The 21,734-nt window shown below is 29.7% G+C and overlaps 2 protein-coding genes and 1 pseudogene across 4 annotated transcripts; 2 read left to right on the top strand and 1 right to left on the bottom strand.

Annotated features, from left to right (window-relative positions):
- Nucleotides 1-274: 274 nt before the first annotated feature.
- On the top strand, nucleotides 275-6,166 carry LOC149514640 (uncharacterized; annotated as a pseudogene). Its single transcript, XR_016328180.1, has 7 exons — nucleotides 275-411; nucleotides 516-643; nucleotides 2,996-3,103; nucleotides 3,448-3,645; nucleotides 4,325-4,419; nucleotides 5,050-5,143; nucleotides 5,704-6,166. The product of XR_016328180.1 is annotated as an uncharacterized LOC149514640 (transcript).
- A 5,441-nt stretch (nucleotides 6,167-11,607) lies between these two features.
- Nucleotides 11,608-14,808, top strand: LOC111301719 (malate dehydrogenase, mitochondrial). The gene is made up of 7 exons (XM_022897603.2): nucleotides 11,608-11,928; nucleotides 12,711-12,884; nucleotides 13,249-13,417; nucleotides 13,710-13,771; nucleotides 13,878-13,999; nucleotides 14,135-14,252; nucleotides 14,367-14,808. Exons 1-7 carry the CDS (start codon nucleotides 11,695-11,697, stop codon nucleotides 14,505-14,507), a joined length of 1,020 nt encoding a protein of 339 aa, XP_022753338.2. The 5' UTR covers nucleotides 11,608-11,694; the 3' UTR covers nucleotides 14,508-14,808.
- Nucleotides 14,809-15,426: 618 nt separating this feature from the next.
- LOC111301718 (transcription factor GTE3, chloroplastic-like) lies at nucleotides 15,427-19,587 on the bottom strand. 2 transcript variants are annotated; one of them, XM_022897602.2, is made up of 5 exons: nucleotides 17,603-19,587; nucleotides 17,462-17,507; nucleotides 17,234-17,347; nucleotides 17,092-17,160; nucleotides 15,427-15,766 (listed from the first exon to the last, which is right to left on the bottom strand). In XM_022897602.2, the coding sequence occupies exons 1-4, from the start codon at nucleotides 19,262-19,264 to the stop codon at nucleotides 17,132-17,134; spliced, it is 1,851 nt and encodes a 616-aa protein (XP_022753337.2). In that variant the 5' UTR covers nucleotides 19,265-19,587; the 3' UTR covers nucleotides 15,427-15,766; nucleotides 17,092-17,131. The 2 variants fall into 2 exon arrangements, with proteins under 2 accessions (XP_022753337.2, XP_022753336.2); XM_022897601.2 differs by having other exon boundaries at nucleotides 17,234-17,350; nucleotides 17,603-19,505.
- Nucleotides 19,588-21,734: the final 2,147 nt, after the last annotated feature.

Raw genomic sequence — 21,734 nt, 5'->3', positions numbered from 1 at the left:
AAAACTACTACCTTGAAGGATGCTTTGAAAAGCAAGTAGTGTGGACAAGAAAAATGATGGAAAGATTCGTTTTGGAAATTTCACATTTGATCAAGATGTTTCAAGAAATGAGTTGGCTCGTGCTATAATCTTGCATGAATATCCTATTTCTGTTGTAGATCATGTTGGTTTTAGAAGATTCGTCACTAGTCTCCAACCTCTTTTTAATATAGTTTCTCGCAATATAATTGAAGAGGACATTCTTTAGATTCATAATTCAGAAAAGACAAAGCTAATGAGCGTGTTTGAGAAGCTAAGAAGTCGAATAGCAATCACAACGGAAATGTGGACTTCAAACCAAAAGAAAGGTTACATGTCCATGACTGCTCATTTTATTAATGACTATTGGGAGTTGCAAAGCCATATCTTGAGGTAAAAAATTCTTTTGAACCCTTTAACATGTGGTACACTATTCATCAATATCTTCATGAACAAACTATTAGCAAATCAACTAATGTTACTTTTTAAAAATGCAGGTTTATTTATGTACCAGCACCTCATACCATGGATGTTCTTGCTTAAGAATTGATGACATCATTGACTCAATGGAATATAGAGACCAAATTTTCTACTATCACTGTGGTTAATTACAGCTATAATGATGGTATGGTTTCTATCATAACAGATAAGTGGTATTCTGAACTTTTACTTCATGGGAAAATCCTTTGTTCACATATGTTGAATCTTGTTGTGAAAGATAGATTACCTATAATAAAAGGTGCAATTGATAATATTCGTTATAGTGTGCATTTTGGCCAGCAAGTCCTTTTAAAATGGAAAATTTTGAAGATGTGGCTCGTCTAGCAATAGTGTCTTGTTCTAAAATGTTAACTCTTGATTGTAGAACTAGGTGGAACTCAGCTTACTTGTGCTTCAGACTGTTATAGGATACAAAGATCTTTTTCCTAGGTTGACACTTAGGGATAAACTTTACACTAAAGTGCCCAGTAAGGAAGATTGGGAGATGGCATAGAGTATTGTTGAAAAGTTAGAAATCTTTTATAATGCCACTGAATTGTTTTTTGGGGACAAAGTATCCTACTGCAAACTATTATTTTGTCCAAATTTGTCAACTTTGAAATGCACTAGTGAAATGGATGTGTTCTACTGTTGTTGTACTTAGTGCAATTGTAAAGAAAATGTTTGACAAGTTAGACAAATATTGGAGTGTTATTCATATTGTGTTGGCTGTGGCAGCTGTAATGGATCTAGGTATACAATGAAGGTGGTAGAGTATTACTTTCCAGAAATTTATGGTGATGATGTGGCTTTTGATATTGAACAAGTTATGTGAACTTGTTATGATTTACTTCATGAATACTAATATAGATCCTCTAAACCAAAACAACATGATTCTTACACTGCATAGTTAACATCTCCACAAGAAGATCTTTCCAAGTTGGTTGCATTTCTTACTTCTTCTACTAGTGTTGATGTGAAGTCAAAATTGGATCACTATCTAGATGAGCCAGTTTTGCCATGGACTCCAATGTTTGATATTCTTAACTGGTGGAAGACCAATGGATTAAGTATCTCACTTTGCAAATGATTGCTAGAGACTGTCTTGCTATTCCTATTTCTTCAATTGCATCCGAATCAACCTTAGTTCTAGTGAGAGAATAGTGAGTCGTCATAAAAGTAGGCTTCAGCCGAACATTTTGGAGGCATTATTGTGCTCCCAAAATTGGCTAAGAATGAAATAGAAGGTAAATAATACACCTTATATTTCTTTTTTATTTCTTTTTTTTTTTCAAAAAGTAGAATCTATTATTATATCTCATCTCAAGAATTACAATAATATTTATCTATTTTATTTGTGTAAGATCAAGTTCACCTGTGGATTCAAGTTGCACGAATTGTTGATGAGGAATAATTATTTTCTATGACTTAAAGGAATTTCAAATTTGGCTGTTTTTTTAATCAATTTATGTTTGTTTTTAGTTTCATAAACAGATTTCTATGGTTCAAGTTGTTATTTGTTGTATTTTTAAAGTTGTTTGTTAAATTATGACTAAACTTGAATTTTAATTTTAGTTCTTGCTTGATTTTATGTCCTTAATTAATAGAAAATTGCATAAATTGGATGTTAAATAAATTGCTTTTCTTGCTCGGGTTTGGGTCAAGTAATGAGTGTTATCAAACTTTACCTTAATAATTAGGTATTTAACAAGTATGAGTATTTAATGGGTATTGTTTGGGTAGGGTTCAGGTAGCGAAAATAAATAATATCCAGGTATTTATTGGATTTGGATATCTTGATTATTAATTGGTTGAGAATTGGTATCCCAAAAATAACGGGTACGTTACTCGCTGCCATCCCTACAATTGGTTTGGATATCTTGATAACTAATCAGGCTTGGAATGAGGATCTGGAAGGCCTTCTTCAAGGGATAGAAAGGTGCCTAATTGTAGTATATTATTACTGCTTTGCATCTTCTTTTGCTAGGCTTTTCTTTTTCTGGCTATTACATTGAAGGAGAAGATATATTTCAATTTCCAACATATTTTATTGTCAATGTATAAAGCATTATCAATTCCATGAAAAATGTTTTGAATTTAAATTGTTTTTCAATGCTAATATCAATGAATGTATGCTACTGTGAGGGATTGAGTGTTTTTGTAGTGTTATTTGAAGCTTTTGCATTTTGCCGTTGTTCTTTGACATTTCATTATTCAATGCACACCATAAGATGCACCTTCAAATTTTGCAGCCATTATTCCTTTTCTTTTTTTTTCATTTTAGTCTTTTAAAACGTATATATACTCTTTAGGGTGCACTTTTTTGGTTAAAGAAATGGTTTTTGAACCCTTAATGTAATGGGGCATTGATTTTTTTTCTTTTACAGTTAATATCAATGAGGCATATCAAGGCATTCTCTTTATTTTCAGTTGACTCTTTGTTTCTGTGGTTCTGATTGACTTCACTGTTTAAAAACTTTTTATTATTCCAATGTAGACTATTCTGTAGGACAATTTTTTTGAGGATGCTAGGCAACTGATGAGATATTCTTGATGGTGGCCATGTTCCCATTGTTACTGGTGGGACTGGATTGTATTTGCGATGGTATGTTTCCACATATCCTTTTGCATAGGTGAGTTTGGTTTATCCTGAATATAACTACTTGAGTTTTATAAACTAATTTGCTTGGGTAGCGATCTGCATTTTCTATATGGTTTTCTTCTCCCAGCTTTTACTATCTCTCAGCACACATGTGCATATCCTTTCTTCTCTGCTTTCTGTGTCTTTGTTAGAACACCTGGGGTAGCATTGTTCAGGTTAATGTCTTGTTGCAGAATTGGATTTTTACTATGGGTGCTTAATGTATAGTTGAATTTTCTTGCTCAAAAGGTGCTGTAAAACAACCTAAATGGAGATATTTACTATTATCTCTTTTTTGATAATGTCAGGCTTATGTATGGAAAGCCAAATGTTCCAAGGCCTCTCTGGAAATTGCAGCTAAAGTACATTCCGAGATTGCAGATTTTGAAAGAGATGGGAACTGGGAGGCTGCTGTGCTGTTGGTGGTTGAGGTGGGAGATGCAAAGGCCCATTCTTTGGCTGCTAATGATTCGTATCGCTTATGGTGTGGCCTTGAGATAATCAGGGTATGATTATTGAGATGTTTTAACCTACATAGATCATTGGTTGCATTCTCTATCTCTCTCACCAGACAGACATGCATGCACATAGAGCTCAAATGTCTTGAGAATAGGTGTTCATTTTTATTTGGTGTCTTTTGGCGTGAAAATCTAGTGGATCCGCTCAATTTTTCAAATATTGAATGATTCTTTTTAATATCAATTTGACTTAAGTGAAACAACTGACTCTCGAGACTCGAACTCTTCTGCTGATACACCTGAACAAGATAAAGTGAAGGATTTAGACATGAGTTCATCTGTTTTTTCTTCTCAAGCCCCAGATTTGATCTCTATAGGTTGATTGATCTGCAGTGTGAACATATGCTTTCATGTAGGTCATATTGCTTTGATCTATATCTTATAGAATTCCCAAATGTTGTATTCTTTTAATTTTCTGCAATGTATACAATTATCTGCCCGTGAAATATGTGTTGATTTTCAACAGATTTGACATGTGTTCTTTGAAAAGAATGTTCATATTTTATCATAATTTATAATAATTGGTGGCGTATTAAGTTTTATAATCAGGAATTCTTGTGAATCTCATTTAGCTGTAGCTGTGTTTTTGTGCAGTATTTGTCTTCCTTTCTTAAATAAAAAACTCTTCAGTGGTATTCATTCATGTCACTTGGTTTCTCAATTGTAGAAACAGATGGTACTTTGTCTGAGGCTATATGGCTTCTGGATACTGGTCTTCTTCCACATTCAAGCTCTGCAAGTGGAGAAATTGGTTACAGACAGGTATATTTTTATATGCTTTCTTGCTTTTCTCGCCTTTTACATAATAATTTATTTTATCAATGTGCAAAAAATGGTACCTTTCAGATTCATTTCTTGTGCCTTGTAATAGGCTTTTTGTGAATTCTGTCATATGTATTCTAGGTCATTCCCTCTTAAAGTAACTAGACAAAATCAGTTTAATTATTAACTTTTCTTCTAAATTTTGAGTTAATAAAATTGAATGACAATTAGTGAAAAAATCAAGTTGAAGCCAAATATCTTGAAACTAGCAGTCCAACACAAGAAAAATGCATGTAATTACCTGGTCAACAGTGACTTTGACATCTTTCGTTGTGTTCTAACAGCTAAGGCTGTCTGACATTGGCATCTTAAGTCTTGAACTGCTTCATGTTGTTTCAGCTTTGCAACTTTAATGTCTTAATAGATTTCTGGTTAATTCTGCAGATATGAATGCTGAGTTAAGATGACTGTGTGATGAATTGACTAAAAAGAATCACTACATTGCTTTTGTTGTTACCCTATGCTTATTTTGATCTGCTTTTACTGGAATGCCCAATTAACTTATTCAGTTTTTCACTTATTTTGCTGAATTTTTCTCTTTACTTGACATTTTCTTTTGCTTTTCCAAAGTCTGAAAATGAATGGCAGGGCTCATCTGCTAAAGACACTGACATGGTTCTGTAACGAGAATATATATCACTGGTTTAATGCTTCTAGACCACTGGTATTTCACTTCAAGCTTTGTTTCCTTTTGTTTGTTAATAAAATCGTACTTTCTGCATCATTATCAGTAGATAATTAAATCGTTCAGCCCAGTGATAAACAAACAATTTTATTTTTTAATTTTTCCTTCCCACAATGCCTTTATGAAGCAAATTTTTTGATGTATGGTTTTGTAGTATGATATTTATGTGATTTTGTATGGTCATGGTTACAAAGACTGAATGCTATACTTAAATTGGTTTAGTTAAAGGTCTATTTAAATGGACAGTGAGATTAATTTTGTTGAAATTGAAAATAGCTTTGGCAATAACATTATAACGGTGAGATTAAAATTAATGTTGAGGATATATGCGTGAATGTAAACGTAATAATAACGGTAAGATTGGATATGCTAGGTGCTGCTTTTTTTACGGAAGGCAGTCAACTATCATAATTAAAAATTGTTTTCATTTTCACTTTTACATTAGGGCAGTCAAAGTGGCCTAAATCCAGTGCACTGGAATCCAAACTAGTTCTAAATCTCTTTTAATAAATGATATTGTGGTTGCTAACAACGAAAAGGTGCGGATTCAAGGCATTGGGAGTGTTCGTCTTAGATCTCACAAGGGTGTTGTTAAGATTAGAGCTGTGGTGAGCTGTGCTGATCCCTAACAAGTGATATCGGAGCGAGGTTCGAAGTTTGAGATTCATGAGAAAAGCTGAAGGTTCGAGTCATAGGAAGAGGCAACTCCAAAGGAGCTCGATTCAAGAAAAGAGTGAATTCATGTTTTGATAATTGAGAATCAATTTGCATGAAGCGTGAAGACATACAAAGAAGATATGATTGTGAGACTTTTATTGCAGGTGAAGCCAAGCATGTCTAACATGAAGACTGATGATTTGATAGAATTTGAGTCAAGGTGGAGATTGTTGAGAATAGTGACTCAAATCCCATAAGAAATTTGTTTGAGATTTGTTAGATATTGTTTGATGTACAATAAGACTTGCAGAAGAATAATTTTAAAAGAAAATGGATTCTTAATAAGTAAGATTATATGCTTATAAATAGGTAAAATCTCTATTAGGTTGGGTATGAGAAAAAAATAAGAGAGTTGTAGGGTTTTATAGGTAGACACCTCATAAGACTACTGAAGATTTACATCTCATATATGTGTATGGGTGTGTATGTTTGTTTGTGAGTAGACTAAAAGAGATTGAAAGAATCCATATAGGTATGATGTATGGATGCTTATAGGTATGTGTTTGGTTGTGTTGAAAGTGTGCACATGAGAATGTGTTTGTTTGGGTTAAAAATACTCTATAGGACTACAGGAGATTGAGAGGGTCTATGAGTATTGATTGTTGAGTAATTGATATGTTTTGATATATATTTATAATTCTCTACAACTAGTGTATCTTGTTTTTTATTCGTAAACGTAAATCAGTTAAATTGAACCACATTAAATTATTTTCTCTTATGTGCTTGATTAATTGATTAATCGTTTAATTTCGCTTCCGCTGGTGTGATTGGATTGTGGCTTTTAGCTTAACAAGTGGTATTGGAGCTGTGTTGATCCCTAATAGTTTGAACCTTTTTTTCTAAAATCTTGAGCACAATTTCAAGAAAACATGCTTAACTTCGTTTATGATGCATACAATGATAAAAGTGGAATTTTAGATGTGCTTGAATCACTTCAAATGAAGAAGTGTCAAACAGGGGAGAAGCTCTCGAACTAAAAGCTTATCGAGCAAAAAACAGGTATTGTTTCAACAATGCGTTATGTCTCCATCTGTGTATTTACATGTATGTGCTTGTACAGAAGGGACGTGAGCACACATGCATGTTCTATATGATGTATCTGTGCTTTAAGAATCAACTAAAAGGATTTTCTCTCCTTTTTTCTTTACTAAAAATGAAGGTATTTTGTCCACCATGAAGATTGTTCAGATATTCTAGACTGGATAAGAGGGTGAAGAGCTAAACTTGTTCTTTCAGCTTGATGTGACTCCATTGAACTGGACATCACACATCCCTTTCAACAACCTCCAAGTTGTTTTCTAATGTGTGATTTTAGAGTAGTCTTTCTAACAATCTGTTGAATCTTTCTTGAGTATTCTGTTTACGACTCCCTGATATTTTCCTGCAGTGAGCCTCATTCATTCTGTCAGCTACCCATTGTTTAACAAGTCATCTTCAGTTTGGAACTCATATTCATAATCTATCCGGAAATGAAGGAATTGTGCATGTGAGTTCATGTTTGTATTTACCTGAATAGTGTTATATATTTTCTTTCCATGCCTTCTCTTTATATGTTAATCAGATTGTGACCGAGCACTGCATTGAATAATTTTGTTTATTTCATTTGTATAAACATATAAATTAATTTTTTTTTGAAATTATATTCAAAATTTCTAAATTTATAACATATAAAAAATTTTATATCTGGGCTAAGTTGTCAGAAAAATATATTTTTTTTTAAAAAAGTATGAAGAAAATGACATTTCTTTATTTTTCACCATTTTTATTTTCAATAATATTTATATATTTAAATTTTATATCAAATAAAAATAAATTATATGTTTTTCTTAAAAAAACAAAAACATGTTTATTATCAAATGATAAATTAAATAATAAAAAAAGTATAGGCATATTTTTACTGTTGTAATCTTATTTAAATTGCTCTACAAAATATGAAAAGATGTTAAGAGATATATGAAAAAAAAAGAAAAATAAATAAAAGTATTAATTTTCATAAAAACAAATTTGCAATAGAATATACCTTGAAAAAAGAAAGATGCAAATAGAAAAAATATTTTACAATAGCAATAGTTTCTAAAAGGTTGCAAATCAAAAATTAAAAAAATAATATAACACATTACATTTATAGTCGTTAATTTATAGTAACTCTTGAATGATATTTAGAATTGAATAGACAAATTTTAAATTTATATTTAAAAATTTTTAAAAGGATATAATAAGTCATAAAAATTAAATAAAAAATTTTGCCTAATTTTTTAAATATAAAATTGATAGTTAGAGTTAAGATGGATATAGATCCTCTTATTTAGAGATTAAATATGAAAATAATATTTGAATTTTCAATATTTTACATTAATTTTTGAAAAGATAATTTTTGTTTGATAAAAATTAAGATAAAAAAATATAATGAGTTTTTGAAAGATTCGGATAAACTTAATCTCTATAGTTTTAAAATATGTTAAAAGATTTTCACAATTAAATAATTTATAAAATAAATGTTATTTGGTAAAAAAAATTAAAATTATTTGGAATAAAATTCATATTTTAAATTTTTAGTTAAAAAACATATATCTAGATTAATTTGATTTACAATTATAATTTGATTAATTTTAATATTTGAATAAATTCATGATTGTCCAATTTGTAATTAAAAGAAGTTATATCTTTTAAAAAAAATTATTTTACATGTTATTTAAAGAAATTATCTATATAAACGTTCATATGGCCACTTTTATTAGCTACCTATGTATATTATAATATAATAATATATATAACTAGTTTTTAACCCATGCAAATGCATGGGATTTTTATATTTATAATAATATTTTATTTAATTCAATAAATATCTACATAAAATGTTTGTAGATTCAAAATTTTATTTTTATCACTAAATATTGTATTTTCTCTTTTTTATTTTTAATAAAATTTATATATTTAATGTTAAAATTTTTTATTTGATTTTTAATTTCATAAATTAAAAGTACAAAATTCCAAAATAAAAAAATAAATTATCAACAAAAATTTTAAATAACTTTTTGACCTCCCTCTTAATTTAGAAAAGTATATTAGTAAATATTTAAAATATTAAATTTTTTAATTAAATTCATTTCATAAATTTGATTGCTTAATTGATAAAAAAGGTAAATTTGCTATATATATATATATATATATACACATATATATATATATAAAGGTTTACATAAAATGTAAATGTAGTAAATATTTAGGGATCCTAAGAAATTATAAGAAAAATTGATAATTAAGATAAAGTGTAACTGCAATTTAATGATAAAATCGATAAAAAAAATTTTAAATTGAAGATAAAAATATTATTTAAGAAGTCGAATAGAGAAAAATTCGTCAAATTTTAAACCATTCCTCAATCCCCTAAATGTTTATCTTTTTCATGCGTACATGCACTTATGAATAAAAAAAAAAAAAAAGAATGGTCAAAAACTCCAATTTAAATTTTTTTTCACCATAATATAATAGAATTTAGAGTAGCAGCAATATGACTTATATATATATATATATATATTAATAAAAAATTATATAAAAATTAAGAAATGAAAACTTTTTAAAAAGTAAATCAAATACTCAATGAAACAAAAAAAATGCTTCTTTTTTCTTAGAAGATCCATTATTTATTCTAATTGATCGTATAAATCATTGTAAAAAGAAAATAAGAATAGAAAATTTTAAGGGAGGAAATAAAGTTTTAAAAATATATATGAATGAAAAAAATACTTTTAGATGAAGAATTTGAAAAAAAATCTGAAATGAAAAAAGTAAAAAAAAAAGAGTTTTATATAAAATAGAATAGCAAAAATCTATTATGTTTGTAATTCTATATTAAGTATTTTAAAATATAAATAGTTGAACATGATTTTATCCATTTATTTAAATAGGTGTTTTTATCTACTTATTTAACTGGATATTTTAAAAAATGTATTAAGATGAATATTTTTAAGTCTTTAAATCAAAATTTTTAAACAGTAATTTATGATGCTCTTATTAATTTAAATAAATTTGAATGTTTTTAGTGGATTTGAATAATATTAAATAAAATAAATAATCATATATTCTTTTGTCTGATTTCAAATTAATATTTGAATATTTATTATTTTTTAATTATTTAATTTAAAAAATTTTTATATTTGATTATTTTGATAATATATATTATAATTATTTATTATTATTTTACGTGTTATTTAAAAAAATTATCCACCTAAAAATGCACATAAATAAATTTTATCAGATTTATATATATTATAATATAATATTATATATATGATTCAATAAACCAATTGCTTGTAGTAATATCAAATAAAGTACATAAAGTTATAACTTGAAAATGGTAAAACCAAAATTTTCTTAATATTAGCCAAAAAAAAACCACGTACTAAGATAAGAGGAGATTATTTGAAATTTAAATCTAAATTTATTAAATGCAACATTCTAAAAATAATTTTATGAATGTTTTAAATATGATTATATGAATCAATCCACTTCTTTTAAAAAAATTACATTGTGCTTTAGCTTGAAATTCTTTAAAAAAAATTTTCTGTCTTTGTGCTTTTGGGTACCGAAAATTTCTGCTCAGACTTTGATGGTATCATGCTGGGAGCTGGTTAATGCAACAAGGTTTTACGGCAGTTTCTCTACCTACTATTCTCAGTGCCTTTCTTTTTCTTCTTTCTGCCAAGATAAAGCTTTAAAGTGAACAGGATCTGGCATCTTGGTTGAGATGCGGGGAAAGATGCCAAAGGCCAATGTTGAATATTTGTCAATATTAGTTGGGTTACCAAAAACAATGGCACAGACACGAGGCATGCATTCCCCAATGGCTCTACCCACCCCCAAAAAAAGTTGGGCATTTGGGGCAGATTAGCCTCAATTCTTGCTGTATTCTTATTTATGTATGGTAAAATGGTTAACAAAAAAAAAATTTGTCGAATTAAAATTTAATAATCAGCTAAATTTTAGAGACGAAATATTTTTTTCAGTCAAATAAAATAATATGCTGAAAATTTTAATAAATTAAAATTTTCAAAAAAATCTAAGCTTTTATTTTTGTTACAATTAATTAAACCTTCAAACTTTTATTTTTATCAATTAAGCTTTTTTAAAAGAAAAATTATTAATTATTTTTGTCTAACCGAGAATCTAATTGAATAACTTGAATAAAAATAAATGTATAAGATTCGAATTGGATAAAAATAAATATTTAAAAATTTAATTAATTTAAAATTTAATCGATTGTAATAAAATTTCAATGATTTAATTAATAAATGGTTTTGAGTTTTTGTTTGAAAGCTTTTTTCCCTTAAAATTTTATTTACTTATAATTCTTGATTTTTTAAATTTCAATACAACTCAATAGTTTTATAAAATAATTATATTTAATAAAATTAGGATTCAAATCTCAATATTTATAATTTTTAATATTTTCATATTATAATTTTATTTGTAAAAATAAAATTTAAATTTTTTTACTAAAAAAATGAAAAATTTAATGAACAATAAAGATATCTAACAATCATATAAGCAAGCAAAATGTTACAAACACACAATTTTTTTGTATATAAAGTAAAAGGACTAAAAAGGAAAATTGGAACTTTTAAACCAATAAATATGAAACAACCTTTTGACCGCAGTGAAAAACAGTAAAAAAGTAAAATTCAGTCCACTTATTTTCACCGCTCATTCACTCATAAATACAGATCAGCTAAACTTAAAACCTAAAAAACAAACCCCAAAACCTAAAAAAAAAACTTTTTTCTCTCGCTTTTCGGTTTCAACACTCTGCAAATATGTTTCGATTCGTAGCTCGATCGGCTGCCGGCAAGCACCTCCTCCGCCGAGGATATGCCACTGAATCCGTACCCGACCGGAAAGTCGCCGTCTTGGGCGCTGCTGGAGGGATCGGCCAGCCCTTGGCTCTTCTCATGAAGCTTAACCCTCTTGTTTCTCAACTTGCTCTCTATGATATCGCTAACACTCCAGGCGTTGCGGCTGATGTCAGCCACGTCAACACCAGATCTGAGGTCCATACAAAAAGAATTCATCCTTTTTTATTGAATCTAAATATCTAATTTTTTAGATTTACTATATAGTAAAATATTAAATTGATCTAATATTTTGTAAAAGGGGTTTCACTGTATTGATTTAGTGTTTGTTCCATGCTTAGCTGTTATGTTATCGTCTTTATGAAAGTGTATTTGTGAATCTATTAATAAATCTGATTGAATTTGACTGGTTTGCTATTTTGAAAAATAACCTTTTTATTTTGCATAATGTGTGTTTGTGTGTCTTTTGGTTCGGCGTGGTTAATTGCTTTTGCTGTTTTCTTGAAAGGATTTAAGGTTTTAAAGTTTCGGGTCCAGTTGTATGCTTATCAGATGCTTGTTGGTGTCCGTTTGACTGCTAATTAGTCTCTGATTCTATGTTCATTACTTGCGTTTTTTATCTCTTCAGGAAATTTAAGTAATTGTGCTATGTATATGAGCTTGATATAGCTGTCTTAGTTTCATGTCATTAATCTATACATATATTCAAATATTTTATGTCTGTTTGGCTTACCTGATTTTTTTTTTTAGCTTTTCTGTATTTTTTATGGCTTCATCAGTTTATTTATTTGTCTTTGATTCTTGCTTGTGCCTCCATCCTTAATTTGGTTTAATTGAACTCCTCTGTTTTTCTACCTGATTATTCTTTCTTCATCTGCATTTTGCTGTGATTCCTATTCATTTGATAATCTCATGTGCCTTAATTTCTATCACCTTTATTTCTTTAGCAACTTAAATCTTTTTCTTTTTGTTTGTTTAAGGTTGCTGGATATGTTGGTGAAGAGCAATTGGGGAAAGCTTTGGAGGGTTCTGATGTTGTCATCATTCCCGCTGGGGTGCCAAGAAAGCCTGGTATGACTCGTGATGATCTTTTCAACATCAATGCTGGAATTGTCAAGGGTCTATGTGCTGCTATTGCTAAGTATTGCCCCAATGTGAGTGTCTATCTTTTTTCTTTTAATTGGAAAAATGATTTTATTATGGATCTTTGATGCTTCTAAGAATTTAGTTAGTTTGGTTCTATTTTTTGTATATGACGATTAAAGTGAATCTTACCAAAGTGGGATAACTGTGGATGTGATAGAAGCTAAAACTGGACTTTAAAATCTGATTTAGTGTCAAGTTCTATTTCATCAACTGATCATCATACTTTTCTCTCTGATGCTTAAAATGTAATAGACAATTTTGATAATTGAAAAGTATTGATTATCTTCAAAGAGTTATTGCTTTCTGTTGTGAGCTTTTATGAGGCTATAATGATTTTTTCCAACTTTTTGATAAACCAAATTTATGGCCCAGGCACTTGTTAATATGATTAGCAATCCTGTGAATTCAACCGTTCCAATTGCAGCCGAGGTTTTCAAGAAGGCAGGGACATATGATGAGAAAAAGTTGTTTGGTGTAACTACCCTTGATGTGGTTAGGGCTAAGACTTTCTATGCTGGGAAGGCTAAAGTAAATGTTGCAGGTTTGTTTAATTTCTACTTATTGAAATTTTCTCATATACTGCTATAAAGAAAAAGGGAAAAAACTAATTCACATCTCCCTACCCCTTACTTTGAAACTGTCGTTTGGGAAGAATAAGCAAAATTCTTAGTTGACATTTATTGAGGGTTTCTGGGCCCAGAAATGAAGCTTTTTAAGTAGATTTCTTTTCTCCTTCATGAAATGTCTTTTGACCCTATGTACATCATAGCATAAGAAAATTTGGATTATATAAGGAACTTGACTGTTGACTAAGGATCTTCACTTTCTTGCAGATGTTAATGTCCCAGTTGTTGGTGGCCATGCTGGAATAACCATTCTCCCTCTATTTTCCCAAGTACTTCCTTCTTTCCGTTATGAGGGTTATCATTGATTTTATTTCATATGAGATTGTTGGCTCCTCCTTTCAGTTCTTGTTAATCATATTGGCTAAATTTTTTTAGGCCACACCAAAAGCCAATTTGGCTGAAGAGGATATTAAGGCTCTCACAAAGCGAACACAAGATGGAGGCACTGAAGTTGTGGAAGCAAAGGCTGGAAAGGGTTCAGCAACATTATCAATGGCGTAAGTATTAGTTATCATTTCTTCACTTGCAGGTTTTGATATCCTTGCAATTGTATAGTCATAAAATGGAAGCATATGATTTTAGTTGCATCATTTGAGCCCGACTTAGTTGTCATGTATTGTTTCTTTGCGCAGATATGCTGGAGCCATTTTTGCTGATGCTTGCCTTAAGGGACTTAATGGTGTTCCTGATGTTGTGGAATGTTCATTTGTGCAGTCAACTGTCACTGAACTTCCTTTCTTTGCTTCTAAGGTAATTGTCCTTGACACATATTGTTAATTTGTTCAAAGGGCCTTTCACCCCCATTAAGTTTTTGTCTATCTGATCACTCATTATTATACTCTTTTTATCCTCTTCTTATTGCAGGTAAGGCTTGGAAAGAATGGAGTGGAGGAAGTTTTGGGATTGGGTCCTCTCTCTGACTATGAGAACGAAGGCTTGGAAAACCTTAAGCCAGAACTGAAAGCCTCTATCGAGAAGGGAATCAAATTCGCCAACCAGAGTTGATTGAAATTATTATGATTTCTTCCATTAGACCAATTAAACTTTTGCAGTTTTTTTGGCTGATTTGAATTTCTTGTTGCAAACAGCATCATCTTTGCTGTTCCTAATAGGATAGGCCTTGCATACCATAAGTTGCGAGCAATAATTTCCAATTTCCAGTGGTATGTTACTGGGGAGGTTGATTAAAACATTTTCCAGTTTAGATGGGAATTCATTCATACAAGCATAAAGTTTTGTAGTCACATTTGCTCTTCCCAGATTGTAAAACTAGAATCTTTGTTGAAAAATTTTTCTTTATAACTTAGCGTAGCGTTTTTCATTTTTTTAAAATATTTTTGAAGATATATTTAACTTTTATTAAAACTCACAATATTCTGAAAAAGGAAGTGCTAATAATATATTTAATAATTCTAAATATAATGTGATGATGTGAAAAACAAAGAAAAATAAAGCTGTTTAAAATCTTTTAGTGAAAATTGTATAAATTTGAAAAAGTAAAAAAATGTGTTTGATATATTACGATATAAATTTTAATGAAACTCGTAAGAAATTGATAAAAATTAAAATTAAAAATATATATTTATATACTTATCGTGTTAATATAAATTTTAATAAAATTTGTATGAAATTGATAAAAATTAATATTAAAAAATATAGTTAAATATGTGTCATGTTGATTTAATATTTTTATATATATTTAATATCAAATATATAATTATAAATGTAAGTATTTAGGACTGCAGACAAATCACTCTGTTTCTTAAACCTCACGCTAAACCTGTCATTGGCATATAACGCAACATGTATAATAAGAGAACTTGAAGCTTCATGTCAGAAGCTTCACTTAAAGGAAATTTCCTCTTAAACAATTTCTGTTTAATGGTGCAGGCATGCACAGAAGGAACGACGAAAACATAGGAGATAAGCAGCAAAAAGTGTATAGAGGATGATTATACCTACAGAAAACCTTCTTGCCACAACTATGTTAATCCATTATATTACAATTTGGCTCAAAAGGAAGATTACCTTTGAAACAACAAGATTCGCATGATGAAACTGAAAGAACCAGCTTTGCACAACTTTGAGTTATACAAAAAATTGAATGTTGCATGTCATTCATCCCTATTAAAAGGTTAGATTCAAAAGAGACTTTGTTATGCAGTTTGATGGTTCACTTGAAATGATAAGCAGAATCACATTTTAAAAGTTGTTGGTTGCTACTTGGTAATTGATCTTCAATTAGCCTCCATCTTTAAGATGATCTACAAAAGCAACAAGAAGCTTGTTAACTCAAGCCTAGTCTCAAAAACAGAGAAACAAAGATACTGCGTGATACATGTATCATCTAAAATAAACCAGCATCCATCTGATAGTTTCTAGCTCTACATTTATTATGTAAAATAAATCAGAATCTACATGATGTTTTCTAACTCTACCATGATAAACATATCATAACTACAGAGCATGTAGGTTAAGTCTGATTTAAGTTTGCTCTATTAGCCATGGGGAATATCAAACTCAAGAAGATAAAAAAAACTAAAGATTCACGTCAAGTTTAATTCCTCAAAATTAAAAAATGAACTCTGAATTGGGTATGCAGGGTTCTGATACAGAAATGGTGAAGGTATTAGTGATGTAGACGATCACCAATAGATACAAAGATCTGAAGTCAACATTTGTTGCCAGTAATAAGTTACTACTACTTCCTACTCAATAACACAGTGGCCAAGAATACTATCAAGGGTATATCATTGATTCCCTTTCCAAACTGCCTTTGCAATCATATTTATTCATTTAATAATATTGCTTCCCATATTGTGAGGAATGATGAGATAGATGGGCTCCACTTAAAAGCATAAAGGGGAAAGAGACTACTATTTAATTCCCATAGGGCTACAGCTTCTATTATGACCTTGAAAGGCAGGTTTCTAGTTTGGGTGACTTAATCTTTGGAAACTAATGGAAACTGCGTTTTCCCACTTAGAACAGCCAAATACCCATTGAAGTTGACAGTTGCAAAACTTCAGAATTTACTAACATAATGTCCATGAATGGAATTGGCTAATAAATGAAAAGTTTACTGTAGGTTTTCTTCATAAATCTTTTCTTTTTTTATTTTTTTTGAAAGTTACCACCTTTATTAATTTACACACAATTAAAGACTTAAGAAATATTATACTACAAAAATACTAATGGTAAAAATTGGGAAAAAAGAAAAGAACTTCAAATGATGCATATGATCCATGAGCAGAATGCAACAAGTACATTTGACCCCAAAAGTTCCCAAATGCTATCCAAGCATCTCTGACATGCATGGAATAGGTTCCTGCTACCGCTTCTAATAACATCAAAACTATCTTAGAACTCCTTTTTACGTCTTTTGATAACATCAGCTATTAGAGGCTCAATAGAGAAGAAAAAAAGTAATGACAAGTGGCATCTCAAATGGATATTTCAGAAACTAAGTACCCTCATGTCTTGATATATATTTCACTTGAAATTCAATACTAGTAACATAAAAAAATTGCACAACTTATGTGAGAAAGAATTAAAGAAAAAGTTCACTAGCCAAGATGATGACCTGTACCTCAGTTAAGTCCATTAAAAAACAAGGTGACCAGCTCACATTATCCAGATGAACTACCATTGTCAGAGTCTGCATGAAAGTATTAGCGTGAAAAATCTGGCATATATACACTTACAAACAAAGGAAAAACATTAATGTTTACCACTTGATGAGGATCCAGAGTCACTGCTAGAACTGCTTGAACTACTTGATCTACTCTCGTTAGTTTGTAGCCTTTCTCCATGAATTGAAGGTGATGTGGAAACAATCCTCTCCACTGCTAAACAATCCAACCAGTTTTAATAATGAGTGCGTGACAATTTTGTCTTCTTCAGAACCAAACAAGTGAGAATAGACCAAAGCAGAGTAAATTCTAGTTGATAGTGATTACCTGTTTCAGGCACTTTTCGTACCTCTGCAGCAGGTGGCTCCAGATTCTGCAAAAAGAATCACAACAAAGAGTTCCAGGGAACAACAATTCTAAAGAGGCAAAACAGTTAGATGTTTATGCATCACTTGTTTATAATCTTACAGTCTCCTGAATATTATGGTCATTTTCTGCATTTGCTTGAAGAACAACTTCAGCTTTTTTCTTGTTTTTGCTCCAACTCTTCTTATAGTTGGTCACAAATCTATCAAGTTCCCAAAGCGTTTCAGGATCAACACTGTCAATATCCACCTCAATCTCATCTTCTTCCTGAAAAAGTGCTTGGTTCCTCTTCTTAATAATCTGGACAATGCTATCGAGTTTTTCTGAAGGCAAGTTCTGAAGGTTTACACTGAGTCTCTGCTTCTCCTCAAATGTCATATCCCTCTTATCAGGATCCTTTGCCTTGGATTTCTGTGGTACTGCCATCCTACCCGTAGGAGTCAAGTCCACAGCTCTTGAATTGGGATCAACAGGAATTGTCATGGATTCTGATCTTTCCAGAGTTCTAGCTTCTAATGGTACTGGTGCAGGTGCAGGTGCAGGTGCCGAAGCAGAAGCAGGAGCAGGAATAGGAGAGGCATGAGCTTGAACTGGAGCAGGAGCAGGAATTCTCCTTGATGTAGGAGTTGGCAAACTGTAATCATAACTCCTTTCAAACCTCCTACCAAGATTATACTCAGACTCTATAGCTGCCCAGTTTTCTGCAAATATACCTGACAATGTATCAGCCATAGAGTACACATCCTGTCCTTTGGGGTTATACAGCATAGCATTACTGAAAGTTAGTCTTACATCCTCTGCAAACTCCATGGGTGACTTGTACCAATTCTTGTTCAACCTAGTCTTCACCGTACCCAAATCCATAGGATGCTTAACAATTGAATAATAATCATGTAACCCGAGTCCCTTCACATCCACTGGTTTATTAAACACCCAACCAAACTTATGTTTCATTAACTTTCCTAACAAATTGCTACAACTCTTAAACAACTTACATGAAAACTTCTCCGTTGCAATCCCACCTCCCATTTGACCCCCATTACTCTTCCCAACATTCTTTTTAATCTTCTTATTACTCTCCATAGGTTTTAACTTCTCCTTCCCTACAGCAAACTTCGAATTCTTATAATACTGATTTGCCTTTGGGGTTCTCTTCTCTTTCTCCACAAACTCACTCCCACCACCACCATGGTTACTATAATCATGCTCTGTCACTGACACAGATAATCCATGAAAAGGCCTTGAACTAGGCAATCCTACAGAACCAACATCAGAATTCACTCTAACTAAACTTCCACCACCTCTATCAACATTCTCATTCCCTGAAACCTGCGAATTCGCATAGCCCCCACTAAACCTACTTTCGCTAGCCTCAAATTTCTTAAGCAAACCCCTAACTTGCTCAAGCTCAATAGCTAACTTCCTCTTCAGAACTCTAACCTTATTTTTAGACAAAACATTCAAGCTAATCTTAAAAAGGTTATCATATTTACCATACCCAGCGTTTTCAAGCCCGTTGGTGGCATTCTGCGCACCCTGCTGCAACCGATTATGGCTCGACGAATCGTCTGACGCCACGACATCGAGGATTTGTACTGGCAGATGCTGATAGGAGTTGTTATCATCAGTTGTAGTGGTAGTGGCTTGAGTTTGCTGAGAAGATTGTTGAGGCACAAAGGTGAGATTTTTGGGTTTATTGTGGTTTTTTCTAGTATAAACTCTGTTGTCCTTTGATTCTTCACCTTCAATTTCCCCCGTATCCATTCATGTAAAAAAAAAAAAAAAAAGAAAGAGAGAGAGAGAGAAAGAACCCAAAAAAATCAAATTTTTAAAGAAAACAAAGGGGAAAACCCTAATTTCGAGAAATACCCAGATAGGCTAAAGGCTTAAAAATGGGGGTTTTTAGGGTTTATTTTGGGATTGTAGGGAAAGGTGACGCTTTTTGAGAGAGAGAGAAAAGGGAAATAGATTTTTGTTTGGAGAGAGGTAAAGAAACTTTAGAACTATCAAACAAGTTAGTAAAAGAAAGAAAATGAAAAAGAAAAGAGAGGCTTTTAAAGAAAAGGAAATGATAATTTCTTCCCATGATTAAAATAACTAAAAAAAAGAAATGCTTGATTATAATATTTGTCTGGTTAGTTTGTGAAAAGAAAAAAAAATTATATTATATTTTTTTAATTATATTTTTTTATTATGTGAATAATCTTTATATCAACTATTTTAAAAAATTTTAAAATTTAACAAAAATAATTTTAATTAAAGAGAATATTATTAATAATTAATTCATAAAAAAACATATGTTTAGAATTATTTTTATACTATAATAATTTTTTAAAATTAATCCATAAATGAAAAAAATTAAATATTTAAATATTTATTATTAAGATAAAATTAATCATAAATTTTTAAGTATTAACATTTTACTATCATTGTATATGTTTTTTCATATTCTTTTATTTTTTATTATTTAGAATTTATAAAGTCACAACAAAATTAAAAAAAAAAAAGCCTAAGCATAAATTAAAAATATATAAAATTCAAAGTTATTGACAAAAAAATAGTTAAGAAATGAGTTACAAAAAATTTAAAGGTAGCATCAATAATTAACATCAATGGTTAAGATTGAATATTATAATAATATTTTTTTAAAAAATAATAAAATATAATAAAGATATAAAAGTTATTTTATATTTAAAAATTTTTAACCTTTTCATGCTCAAATTCCTTTCATTTCTTCATTAAAATATAAATGATAAACCAAACATAGAAAAGATTTTCTTATTTTCTTTGCTTTTCTTTCCTTTTTCTTCCTTTTCCTCACCTTCCCTCTATCCAAACATAGCCTTAGGATTTTGGATTTTTTTTTTTGAAAATTTGAAGGGATTCGATCCGTATTAACTTTGTTTCTGTTGAGTTAAATTGTACAATATATTCTTATTCTTTAATCAAATGGTTGAATTAATACGTTCAAATTGAATCATGATATTTTAATAAATTATTAACAGCTTAAAAATTTTATGCTAAAATTGATTACATGACATTTGACTTTTCTAATGTGTCATTTTTACTTATGTAATTATTGATTTTGTTGACGTGTTATTTTTGCTTATATGGATATTAATTTTGTTAATATGTTAAGTTCACATGGTCAAAGATAATGATATGGTGAAATTTTTTGACATGTTAGTATTTTTCTATTTCAATTTTCTCAAATTGTACGATTTATCTTAATACTTTAATGGTAAAATTAGTCCTTTTACATTAATGTGTGTTTAAATTTGATTCTTATAGATCATTCAATTATTGAATTTAAGATTTTAATTTAAAATAAGTAAAATAAAACTAAAATAAAATACAAAAACACTTTTTAAAGCAAATAGATCGAGTTGTAATAAAGTTAATGCACATGTTAACATGTAAATTGCTCTAGATTTGTTTTCTAAAATAATGTCATTTTAATCTATTATAAAAATAAAAAAAATAAAATTTTTAATTTCTTTCTTTTTCCCTTCCTTATCTCATTTTCCTTTTACTTCTCTTTATAATTCTCATTTAATAAACTCATATTTCAATAGGATTTTTAGAAATCAGTGATTGAAAAATTCAATGATTGTAAAAAAAATTTATCCCAAAAACTCAAAACTTACGAATACCTAAAAGTTAAGGATGACAATGGATAGCAAATAAATGAATATTCATTATTATCCAATCTGTTTATATTGGATTCGAATAGTTATAAACAAATAATTAATGGATTTATATAAAAGATTTATTATTCGTGATAGATTCAGGCAAATACAAATAGTATCTCTTGGATATTCAATATCCGAATCTATTTAAATTTTAATAAATAATAATATATATCCGAATTTGTTAATTGTTTTCATATATAAAATATATAAATTTTTATGCTTTTAGACGGTTTTGGACCCTAAAAAATAACTTTTATTTATTATTAATTAAGAGTAAGCTTGAATTTTAAATTAAATTCTTATTTGTTTTATATTTTGATAAAAAATTTAAATAAACGGATATTTTAAAGAATTTAGATATTTAAATGGATAATATTTATTTAAATGGATTCGGTTTTAGATAATGATATTAAACTTAAATGAATTTTTAAACAGATTTAAATTTTATAAACATTAAACTATTCAGATCAAATATTTTTGAAATAGTGGATATGTGCTTCGTTGCCATTCCTACCAAAAATCAACCACTAACACCACTATTT

The sequence above is a fragment of the Durio zibethinus genome, chromosome 15 (genome assembly GCF_047325235.1).
Source record: "Durio zibethinus cultivar Kanyao isolate XHJ-2024 chromosome 15, ASM4732523v1, whole genome shotgun sequence".
Taxonomy (NCBI): domain Eukaryota; kingdom Viridiplantae; phylum Streptophyta; class Magnoliopsida; order Malvales; family Malvaceae; genus Durio; species Durio zibethinus.
Note: the sequence above shows the minus strand (reverse complement) of the source record. Positions and strands in the feature narration are given on the sequence as shown.